At 35.4% G+C, this 12623-nt stretch overlaps 1 protein-coding gene, 1 non-coding gene and 1 pseudogene across 2 annotated transcripts; all 3 read right to left on the reverse strand.

Annotated features, from left to right (window-relative positions):
• Positions 1–206: 206 nt before the first annotated feature.
• On the reverse strand, positions 207–5123 carry LOC120150245 (bystin-like). The gene is made up of 11 exons (XM_039162934.1): positions 4938–5123; positions 4669–4869; positions 4192–4318; positions 4040–4091; positions 3622–3949; positions 3217–3296; positions 2384–2431; positions 2004–2150; positions 1128–1200; positions 966–1038; positions 207–329 (listed from the first exon to the last, which is right to left on the reverse strand). The coding sequence occupies exons 1-11, from the start codon at positions 5055–5057 to the stop codon at positions 250–252; spliced, it is 1329 nt and encodes a 442-aa protein (XP_039018865.1). The 5' UTR covers positions 5058–5123; the 3' UTR covers positions 207–249.
• On the reverse strand, positions 1478–1599 carry LOC120150670. The gene has a single exon (XR_005518547.1). It is a non-coding gene; the product is annotated as a small nucleolar RNA snoR111 (small nucleolar RNA).
• A 979-nt stretch (positions 5124–6102) lies between the features above and the next one.
• Positions 6103–9179, reverse strand: LOC120150423 (annotated as a pseudogene).
• Positions 9180–12623: the final 3444 nt, after the last annotated feature.

A 12623-nucleotide genomic window follows, 5' to 3' on the forward strand; every position in this document is an offset into this window, starting at 1 on the left:
ATGCCAAGCAGGTAGTAACTCAAAACCTGCATCATCGATCAAATCCAACTAAATTTTCAACTTTTGTTCAACAGTAAAAAATGTGCTTTGTTGTTGCTCCTCATATTATATAAGAACTAAGCTAACAGACTCGCACAAAACGATTAAATAACAATTACAACAGCTTTTGACTGCATTTAAAGAAAACTAAATATATAAATTGCAGCAGCAGGAGTCTATTCATACCAAGGCATTAATCGGATCAGCAGATTAATCCTCCTCCATAGGTACCTCAGGAATATCAAACCTGTCTTCCTCGATAGTTTTATTGATCACATGAACGGATGATGGTAATATTAAGTCAAGGAAACAAAAAACAAAACCTACACAAACAAACCTATAAGAGAAAAACAGAGAAATACAATATAATATATCACTCATCTTCCACAGCCAAAACCTTGCATTACACTATGTATTTAACGATACCGAATATTATATTGAAATGTACCCATATGACACTTGAACTCATGCAGGTGTAAATAAGATAGCATACAGATATAGGCAACTTCATTGAACCAGAAAACGAAGATATATGCTAAACCCAGTTTATAAAATTGATACAAGTCTGCTTTTTCTTTAGCAGAAAACATTAAAATCAAGAGCCATTCAATTTTCCACCTTAAAGTTAATTCTTGCTTTAAGATTAATGCATGTTAATTCTTAATATTCTTCCCTTCAGAAACGGTAAAACTTGCATCCTAGTTTTTAATACCTTGCTTTCTATAGCAGTACAAGATATATTCCATACATTTATGTACTAGTTATTCCTTGAACACATTACTCTGTGTGACATCTTCTGAAAAACTCAGAGCAAATAAATAATTATAAACAAGCACCATTACCACAATAAATGAACAAAATTTATAAGTTGTCTCTTCTTATATTCAGAGAAAAATAACATGCACTTGGAAAAAAAGAGAGGATATCTAATACCATAGGATCATCCACCTCGCCTCGATTGCGGCTGTTATCTAGCTCCCTCATAATTTCAGGAGTAACCTATATCAAGAAATTAAAAGTATCTATTATCAGTACCCATGTGAATGTGTGTCCATTGAGAGTGAGAAAGAAATGCAGAGATGTCTTACTAATTTATGCTTTTGTGTCTCAAGTAGAATCCTGAGGTTATCTTTATCTTCCTTGCGCAGTTCATTTTTGTACCTGCAAGTATTGACATAAAAAAGTTTAATACCAGGAGAATATGTGGTACGAGCTTGTGAAATATTAAGGATGTACTAAATGTTCCTTCAGAAGACTAGAATTTGAATAACTTCTAAATCATGAAATATCCCTTCACAATTTTAGGCTAAATTCATCAGATCAAAGCACAGAAGGAAATATGCATCACCTGCACCCTCCCAATTTATTTTTTCCCACATTTTACTAAGTTCAAACCAGAAATCTTTAGCTACAAATATAACCTAAAAGAGAAAAGAAAATGTGGACAGAGCAACCATCAAAGAAAATGATGACTGAAACGATATCTTGACCTTCAATTTTCACTATACCTCAATGTTCCTCCATGACGAAAAGACAATATAAAATGTCTCCTCACTTTCTTAAATGAACAGAGGCCCCCTTCAAGAAACGTCCAAAAGATCATTTAATAACAGAAAAGGAAGATCAAGAAACTTGAAGTGTTTTTCAAATAGAACAACTATTCAACAATATGGCTGACAAGTATAGCATAGCCACTGACCAGCAGTGTTATTATAGCTGTGAAAAGGAAAGGGGGACAGTGTATCTCCATTACTAGCACTATTTTCTCTCATCCATTTCCTTCCATTAATTTTTGTCAATCAGAGAAGCAAAAGTAAGAATAATTCATTGATGCTGGACAATATATTTCCTTAGAAAAAAATTGTGATCTTATCTCAAACTCATAATTAAAATTTGATCCATAAAAATGAACTCTGAAGTGATATGCTCAAGAGGAAAATGATATCTCCAACAAGTTTACTGACCGTTGCACAAAAGCCAGAAGTGACTGATGCCATATTACAGGCATTATCCTTGTATCTTCAAGAAATCTCATAAAATGAGCAACAACAGCATCAACAACACGGTATGGCAGAGCATATTTCTTCTCCAAAAGTAGCTTGATAAAATAACTGCAACAATTTAAAGATAAACATTACACGGTTTGTAAGAAAAAGCAATAAAAAAAATCGTTCCTTCATATCAACAAGAGATCCAGATAAACATCTTAAGAGGTTCTTTCTACTACCATATACATTTTTTGCTTCAACAAGAGCATGTACGCCTGTTACATTGTTTGTGTATATAAGAAAGAGAGATAGCTAGAGAGGGGCACAAGAAAGAAGAAATGTCAACATTATAATACCTTGTTGTGCCACAGTATTCCATTTCTGCAAGCTTCATTAATGCAACACTGCAATTCCATTTACAAATTAGACGTTTCCATTATCATCATATCGTGAACAATTAAAATGAAAATCCAGCAGCCTTAAGAGTGAAAATGGAATAAACCCACCACGTCCAGAACATCAATTTCATGATCATCTTGACCCAACAGGAATATGTATATATATTTTAAAAAACGTTCCTAATTGAATAAAATCATAATTCTATTATGCATGAATCGCTCTAACTACAATTGTATAATTCCATTTTTATTCTTTTTGGCTTGTTCAAAAGAAAAGGGTATTTTGTTTTTTGAAATAATATATTTTAAAATATGAATATATTAACAGATTTCGATAAAAAAAGAATCTGAAATTCATATCAACCAGTTAATTTGTTGTTGAATTTGAATTTTATTTATTGACCAAAGGCCTCATTCTTTTTTTTTTGTTCAAGCCAAACATGAAATATTATATAAGCAATTAACTTGCTTTTAAGATTAATAAATCCAGCCACCCTTGCATCTTTCTTCATCAGATTTCTTCTAAAGAAGAGAAAAAATATCTACAACAAGTGCTAATTTTAAATGATTCCTACAGAATAGGATATTATTTCAGTTTCAACAAAGAGCTACAGGGTGCCCACAAATTTTACCAAAGCCAACAGGAAGATCCTCACTGGCAAACTCCCATCCACACATCTTATTGTGTTTCTTATTTTGGCATAAATAAATCTACTTTCAATGCAACATCCAGCAACAACAGTAAAAACTATGATAATAAGTTTGACATAACTAAACCATGAGTAAAATACCTTGAATGAAGCATAGGAATGGAGACTTTTTCAAGAACACTCCCAACGATAACTGCCTCCCTGAGATTGCATGTCCCCGACTGAAAAAGATCATGGGGAAAAAAGGAGAACTTTAATGTTAAAATAACAGAAAACAGCCAATCATACAATCCAACTATAATCTCTAACACAGCCAATAGCCCAGAATTTATGTTATCCTTTTGCAAACAAACAAAAAATGAGAGAAATCGTGAAAAATCATGATGCTGTAATATCAATCTGAAAGAGACAACTTGAGGCTACAAGCTGACAGCAGTAATAGCAAAAAGGGAATGCATAATGAAGATAAGGATACCTTGATTTGGTCAGGTAGAAAAGTAAAAATAGAAGCCAAAGATTCATTTTGGTAGGCAGAAAGTTGTATACCTTACATAATGGAAACAATATTCCCTTGTTAAATGCAGCAGGTTTGTATAGAGCCTTCTTCAAAGACTGATAGAGAGCAAAATGAAGTCGCTTATTTTTCCTAATATCATCTCTCACGCGAGGAAGCAAAACTAGTCTATAAAAACGTTCTGCCTTCTTAGCACCCAAATTGGAAGCAAATATTCTTGTGGCTTGAAACATAGCATTTGGAGACCAATTCTCAGGCTGAGTCAAGTACAAAACATCCTCCCAGAGTTGCATTGAAGGAATGTGTTTAAAGGCTTTGGGCATTTTCCCTGCTGTGTATTTGTTCAGAAACTTGCCAACTCTGCACATTTAGTTCATATCCACATTTTAGGGGTTCTGCAATTTCTTTTATAAGAAAAAAATCTTACAAACAAAAGGGGAGGAATATTACCCCTTATACAAATCTATGAGAGAGTCATCCAACTTAGGCATAGGACGTGTTTCTGCAATTTAACAAATTGAACCATCATACCTCATTTTTCATGAGGCAAAATCCTTTCACAATATATTAAATAACCAAATATAATCAATTTAATATGTTACCTGAAGCAACTTTTTCATCATTCTCCTTGATCTTTTGAATTATAACGTCTGCAAGTGTTCTCTGTGGACCAGCATCCTTTGATAAGAATGCCTCAAGCAATTTCTCGTCATCCTCATCAATTTGTTCCTATAACATAAAATAAAAGTAGAGTGTTTTGATTAACAAGAACAATTGCAATAGTCTGCAAACAGCAAATAAAAAATACTAAGAAATTTCATTTGCTTGTTACTTCTGAGACTTGCTTTCAGCTATTTGCTTACATATCTCAAATTTGCTAAAAAGAAAAAAATCATATTTGGCATTGTAACAAAAACCCGACATTTTCTACATAAAAATTAAAATTTTAATTGTTCATATTTGGAATCAAAAGGAAACGGTAACAGAAAATAGAGTCTAAGGACTAAAAGAGCATACAAGTAAAGACAATCAGTTCGGAAATTAATGATGAAAAGTTTAATTAAATAAAATGTAGTTACGTCATAGTTGCCAAATTGACTTTGTGTCTCAGAAAATCCCCCAAAATCGTCAATATCCTCTTCTTCTTCATGTTTGTTATTCTCTTCTTCAACCGAACGAAACGCGGTCTCAGTGTTCCCTCCTGACGCTTCCTCTTCTATTTCCTTTTGTTGAAGCAGTGCTTCTTTCAAGATTTTCGAGCTCATCCCCGACGAAATCATCTGGCACACACACGCGGAATTTAAAAAAAAATCAAAAGAAAAATTTAAGGCGGGAAGCTAAATTATACTTTGTCTTGCTTCTGGTGGTGTTTGAGAGCTTTGGAGTGTTTCCTTCTGGAGGCGACGGAATCGTCATCAGCCAAAAATGGCTGTGGATTTTGGTTTCGTTCTCTTTTGTTCTTCGCCATTGACAGAGCTTCGAGAGAGAATATACGAAAATTCGATGTTTAAAAGAGATTGAAAGGAATGAGGCGGCTATGGCAAAGAAAAGAGACGAGGTTTTAGTCCCACGGTGCCAGGGTTTTAATTAAATACTATATTTTTATCCAACAAGAAAATATAAAGAAGTTTTCCCAAGTGCGAGAGTCATCCATTGGGTCTTGTTTCAAGGCCCAAAATCAAATATAAACCCAACTTTTTGGTATAAAAGAATATTTAGTCCCTGTACTTGTTAACTTTTTTACTTATTCCCTAAATTTTTTTATCCCTGTCCGTCCTTGAACTTGGTAATTTTTCCCAACTTAATCCTGGAACCTTGTTTTATCCAAATTAGTCCTGAAACTTAACAAGTTTTTCCTTTCCCTAAGCTTTCACTCCAATCAGGATTAAATTGTGTGACAAAATCCAAGTCTAAGGAACAAGATTGGAAAAGTTGTCAATTTTCTCCACTCCCTCATGTTGTCAATTTTCTCCACTCCCTCATGAGACGACTTGTCAAATGAGAGTAAAAACGGAATTTTACTCTTAATGAATATTGAATCCACAATCTAATCTAAGGAAGAAGAAAAATGTCAACTTAGAGCTTTTAACCGTATACTATATAAACATATTGTTGCATGAACTGCAGATGAGTATTTATATATAAATTTTGGGATGCTTAACATTTCCCGTTATACGGATTTTTACGTGTCTTGAATACTTATAAAAGCTTCCACTTTCCACAAAAAATGAGTTTCATAATCTAGTACTAATATTGAACAAATATGCAGTACATCAAACTCGTACATAATTTACAAACAACAAAACATCACAACATGAAAGCTAGCAGGAAAATATGTAGTCTAAGGGGGGGTAAAAGAGCAGGATCATAGATAATTTGCCCCATCATTCGATCACTTGCTATCACTTAATGTACAGGAAATATCTAGAAAATAGAGAATGTAACTGGAATCCTCCAACTCCTTAAGATTCTTTGGAAAGGAAGCGCGCATCGCTGTCTGTAATCCGGGCAAAAACGAAAGAAGCAAAGTCAGCTAATTAATTAAACAACTGAAAACTAATACGCTGCATTAAGTCTTCCAACCTATAATCCAGAAGGCAAACAAGCCTGTATATATGCAAGTATGCCTATTATGTGCACATGCATATCAAGAGAAAGCAAGGCAGAAAATTTAATCTTGTGAGAAAGGGCTACCTTTGTATTTTGAAGTCTATCGATGCTCATTGTTCCTCGAAAATTAAATATCTTAGTCATGTTCTCAGTTCCGGCCCAAATTCTGATCAGGACTTCTGTGCAGGTATCCAACAGGAGGTTGCATAAAGAATCCTGCCCTTCCATCCCTGCAACATCCAGTGATTGTGTTCATCAATTACAAAATCTTTGTGGTACCAAGCCTTCAGTTTATTCCGAAGTAACTTCATTAGTTCCTGGTTCAATGGAAGTGGGTTGAACCCTGATCTCATCATCCGAATCTGCCATTGCTTGTACGTCTCTGGCCTCTGCACCCTCGCAGGGCCCTCGCATGCTATAACATTCACTGCTTCCTGCCCGTAAAACTCACTTTCGAACATCAACCTTGCATGCTCATCACGAGGTAACGTGTTATCAAACATATCGAATACGGAAGAAAGATGGAATAGAGCCTCCTTGAATCTTGTAACAAAGTAGGGAGAGTTGTAAGATCCATTAATTATGGAGTGAACGAAAATATCAGGGTTCATTTTCCAGATCAACTTTAGCACGGCATTCCTTGGACAGTCCACTTCAGAAGTCTCATCAAGCAGATTCTCGAACCGAAAAAGGGAATTTACAGCAAGAAACTCATTGCTATTAATCTTGATATCCTCTACTCGAATATTTTCCCAGTTTTGAACTGCTATCGCCTTGTACTCAAATGGAACATTAAAGCGCTTGCAATAATTTGCTAAGCGACGACCTGTTGCTTCAATCCTTTCTGCTGGGCGGAAACCACGTTGGGGAAGCTCTATTCCGGTTATGCGTAGCTTAGGAGGCCCACCAGGTCTCTTTGAGAGATGTTGGATAAGAATAGGCCACTGGAAGCCATACAGGATACCGAAATCTACAATATGAAGGGCACTTGCGTTCCCAGCCATGTGGTAAATCATTTTATTTCCATACATAATTGGTAGCTTCTTAAACGGACAAGCACTAAGGTATCCTTTGTAAGACTTCAGCATATCAGCAGCTGTTCTCTTCTTGGAAGCTAGAGACGCATAAAAGTTTTGAATTACGGTTCCGCTACCATCCAAGCGTGCCTCGAGGCCATTCGCAAAGACATGAGCCAGCCTCTGCATTCCATCACCGAGAGGAGTAGAGTTGTCTTTAATCTGCTTCAGTAGTTCGCCGGCAGTTCTATGATCATCAGCGGATATAGCCTGTGCACAGAGAATTAGAAGAGTCCTTAAATCCACTGTTTCCTTCTTCCCTTGTTTTCTAGACCGAGTTTTTTCAACACCTATTCCATTCGACTGTTCTTTCTGCTGCAAGGCTTTGGTTTCTCTGTGCTGCACACTTTCATCACCAAAGCAACAGATAGGTTGTCCTTCAGGATAGAGTAACACCTTATCAAACATATCCGACAATTCACTCTCTTCCGTATATGTTGCTGATTGCTTGTTACTCCTCTCTTCTTCCGAATCCTCGATATCCCGTACATGATTTTTCCTACCCCTCAATCCCTCGTGTGAGTTCTCCTGCTCTTCCTTACCCCCCTTGACAACAGCACTTGAAGCCTTCCCCTTTTGCCCCATACGAAATGTACTGCTTTCTAGATCAATAATCAACTGATTACTACTCGGGAGGAATTTACTAGCTTCCTCGAACCCTCTTTGGAACTGCAAAACAGATTCCTTATCATTGAAGACATTCTGAGCTAGAAGCTCTCTCACAGAAGATTCCATCGTCCCATTACCTGTGTTACTCAAGCTAGTAGTTGAATTGACAGGAAACTGTAAACTCGGCTGTTGCAAAGTGGGTTGGAAATTGTAGTCACCATTAAGAGGAGCTTGTAACAAGGAAGGCGCCGGCTCTCGAACCTCACCAACTCCCTGATGATCAACATAACTACCGGTTCCATTACTGGTGCCAATAATAGTAGTACTCGAATGGCCTTTAGTAGTACCGGAAAGATTACTATCAGAACTCCCCAAATCCAGATTGAGCAAAACTTGTGGTTGGATAGTTTGAGGATATTGCTCAACAAGGACTTCATATAACGATTTCTCGGTATCTTTAAGAGCCAAATAGTCATTAAACATATGAGGCTCCTCCAAGTTCTCTTCCATGAGCATCTGAGTTATGTACTTGAGAACTGGATCCGTCGAGTCACTCTCATCTGATGGCGACAAAGACTCCCCTTCCAGACTCCAGCCTGTGATGTAGAAATCGAGTTCCCATCCGTACTTACAGAAACAGGTTGAAGAAGAGTACCAGAGCCAGGTTCAGAAAGCGCAACAGGAACATTCATATTCATATTCACAAAGTTAAGATTCGGAGTAGGGTCAATGAACTCGAATCCGATTGTTCCATTCGTGTTCTGACCAGAACTAAGTTGAAATGTATCATCTAAATCCTCAACACTAAAGCCGTTTATATAATCAGAAAATTCAGTGAATTTCGGCTCCATAGCCATCTAAAACAAACTCAATCCTGCAAACCCCCCAAAAAAAAGAACATCAAACATGGAAAAAAATCTATCTATTCCACTCAATAAAGCTAAACCAAAAGGCTCAAAAGATCCTGGAATTTGATAACATGAGAAATAAGCTATCTATGCATTAAAGGAACAACTTTTTATGGTGATCCCAGGACTAAAACCTTTGAAGATTCAAACTTTCAGATACTTAAACAAACAAGATCACAAAAATCAAAGCTTTAAAAAGGGAACAAATAACATAAAGAAACGATTCATACAAAGGGAAACAACTAGAAGAGAGAGACCTAATTCAAGAACAAGTAGTTAAGCACAAATAACGTACCAGAGGTAGTTGCAGAACACTTTCGAAGAAGAAGAAGATAGTTGCAGAGCTGATGGTCTGCTTAATACAAGAAGAGGGTGAGGCCTTGATTCTGAAGAAGGAAACTATGAAGGGGAAGAGTAAAGCTCTCCTATAATATACAGAATGATTGAAGACAAGTCAAAAATTCAACGTTTTGTGAGAGACTTTGGGAAAAGTGATGATCCGGGCCCATAATTTTAGCTGATATTGTTTGGTTAGTCAAAGTGGCATCTTCTTTTGGTGCATCCAACTCAAGTAAAAGCAATGACTTAATATATAGTTAGTCCCTCAAATATGAGTATTTTCTTAAATAAAGCATCCTTTCAAATTTATTTATGAAATCACCACTCATCGGCCATTATTTTTAAAAATTCAAGGTTGTCTCCTATACTTATTTTTACAATTTTTTGAATTATTTTTGCTAGGTGACATACTAAAATATATCACATAGTTTTCTTGTTAAGTATGTCATCACTTTAGATGAAAAAAATGAATAGGATAAAAACGAAAACGATGAAAAGAAATTCAAAGTAAGCCACCAACTTCACAAATAATAAATTTCAAAAGATTATTATATTTCAAAGGACAAGGGATTCTTTTTCTTGCTGAATTAAGTTTGACTGGAAAAGCAATTTGTAGTGGATTAGGTACACATCAGTTCCATTTTTTATATTTATGTCTTCACAGTTCATTTCTTTGGATAAGTATCATTTCATTTAATTACAGTAAATAAAAGTTACTACAAAACAAACGCCTACGCTACTTACAGCGGATAAAAGTTCCACCTAACTACATATAAACCCCCAGCTTTACAAATGTTATCAGTTTCTTCCTCCTTTCTCTTAGAGTTTATGTCTCGAGGTTTGATATATTAAGTTTAGCGGATTAGCATAACATTTGTCCCCCTTAATGAGTTTTATAAAGTGCATGCTCAGAGATTTATTTGTTCTACACTTTTGACCTATTTTGTTTTATTTTATTTTAATTCATATCTTTTGATTTAACCGATAAACCATTTTTCCATCTCATAGGCAACTCATTTTGAGACAATCTTGCTAAAAGTGCGAGAGTATCTCATTCTGAGGTATCCCTACGATCACCCTAGCATCGATCTAAAGATAGTGTCCTAAAGATATCCTCATTTGTACATATAGAGGTAACAGTCTATAAGAGAGTTTGGTAAGTTACCCTTTATGATTTGGGTTGGGAGTTATAGGTTCATTTCATTGACTAACGTTCTAGTAGGAACATCTCTCTTAACTTACAAATATAATCATAATTATCTTCCACAAAGTTAAGGAGAGATTCACAATCGTCTCACAAAGTTAAGGAGAGATTCACAGTCATATTCTATAGAGTTGCAGAAGAATTAATATAATTCTCTTACCATATGTATCAAGGGTTCCAATCAAGGAGTCTCTCATATTGTACAAGATAAAATGTCTCATTTAAAGAAATCTATGGATGTCCTTGTCACCAATTTAGTAGTCTTGTTATATTGTACAAGATGAAATGTGTTTGTCTCCGTAACTCAAACGGATGTCTTTAAACGTCTCATTATTTAATTTTATGAGTTTCATCACATTAGTGATTTTGGATGGTAATGATATTAGATAGTAAAAAAAGAGAATTCCTTCAAAGTGTAAATAGTAATAGTAAAGAAAATTCAAATTAAAATAGTAAATCCACCCGTGGGTTTCACTAAGCGCTTGTCCTTGGATGGTGAACGAAACCCTAGTCAAACTTCAAATCCCTTTCTCGTATATTCATTGTGGTGATTCACGCGTCACATTAGGGAGATTATAAAGAAAAACAATTTAATTTAAGATGAAAAATGAGTAAAAAATAAACGCGATCAAAAATGTGAAAAAAATAATATTTTAAATTATATGCAACTTAAAAATGTAATCTTCCTCATAATATTTTTTTGTTACAACTTGAAAATATACAACCTAAAATATTACGAACAATATTACGTTTTCGCATGCCAACCGAAAATATTATGAAAAATATAATATTTTAAAGAGAAAATAACTTCAGTGACCGAAAATTCCTTATAATATACGATTTTGACCAACTTTTTTTCGATTTGCCAAAATGACCAACAAAATCGCAATGTGATCTCTAAATCGCAACGTGATCTCCAGTATCGCAAATCAGTTTCCAGATTCGCAACGCGATTTTGACTATCGCATTGCGATTTTCCAAATTCACGTGAATATGTAAATCGCAACGCGATAATACATAATCGTAACGCGATTCTGACTATCGCAACGCGATAATACATAAGCGCAACGCGATTCTAACTATCGCAACGCGATTCTGACTATCGCAACGCGATTCTGACTGTCGCAACGCGATTCTGACTGTCGCAACGCTGAATTTCAAATTCGCAACAGGTTTTAGTTTCGCAACACAAATGTTTTGGGTATATAACTACGCAGCAGCATCAACTCATAACCTAAATCCCTAAATCGCAACTCATTCCATCTCCATCTATCACTCTCTCCGGCGACATCCTTTCCTATATCCAACGACATCCTTCCCCATCCGGCAACAGGTTTTTAGTTTCGTAGCTCGTTTGTTTAGTAAATTAATTTACAATAATGAAATCATCTAATGTTGATCATGTTTGGATAAATTTGTGTTTTTGGAGGGTCATGGGAGAATGTTCATGGTGTTTTACAATATATGCCTTTACCCATGAATCTTCAACTAAAATTGTCATTAAAAAAGTTAACTTATGAAACTCTAATGTTACGTGTTGCAAATAAATTGAATTTAGAGCCCTTAAGTGGATTTAGGTTATCTTATCAGAGAAAATGTAAAGTTTATTTGTTAACCGACAATGAAGATGTTGAACTATTCATTGCTTACATTAGTGTTTCGCAAGATGATGTTACATTGTATGTTGTTGAACCTAGAAGTAGTGAAGTTGGGTCAGTAACGGGTAGTAATCAACTAAGTTTTTCAACCCCAATTTATGGTGCTCAAAATTTAATGGTTCCACCACAATTTCATCACCAAGCAAATTTTGTTTCACCATATTTCCAATACCAAACACAATATCAAAACCCACAACCTTTCCCTAATCCAAATCCCAATCAACTTTCAACACCAAATTCCGATTTTCGTATTGACTAGTTAGACGATGATGAGCCAACAGAAAAAATTGTGAGTACTAGTCGGTATTTGAAATTTGATCTTGGTCAATACCCGGACTTTGATCTTGGTCAATACTCGGATTTTGATGATGTTTCAGAAGAAGAAACAGACCCTGCATATAATGATTTTGATATTGGTCAATACCCGAATTTTGATGATAAAACATCCGCTGCCGAGGAAGATGTTGTTGATGATAATGAGGAGGAAGTTACGACTGTGAATGAACATGTTGAACATCCATTCTATAATTCATATAACCCTGAAGAAGAAAAAGAAGAAGAAAAAATCCCCGAAGAAAAGTCCCCGAAGAAAATGCCACGGGAGTATAACTAGAATATGCCAGAATTACT

This window comes from Hibiscus syriacus, unplaced genomic scaffold (assembly GCF_006381635.1).
Source record: "Hibiscus syriacus cultivar Baekdansim isolate YM2019G1 unplaced genomic scaffold, ASM638163v2 tig00111022_pilon, whole genome shotgun sequence".
Taxonomy (NCBI): Eukaryota; Viridiplantae; Streptophyta; class Magnoliopsida; order Malvales; family Malvaceae; genus Hibiscus; species Hibiscus syriacus.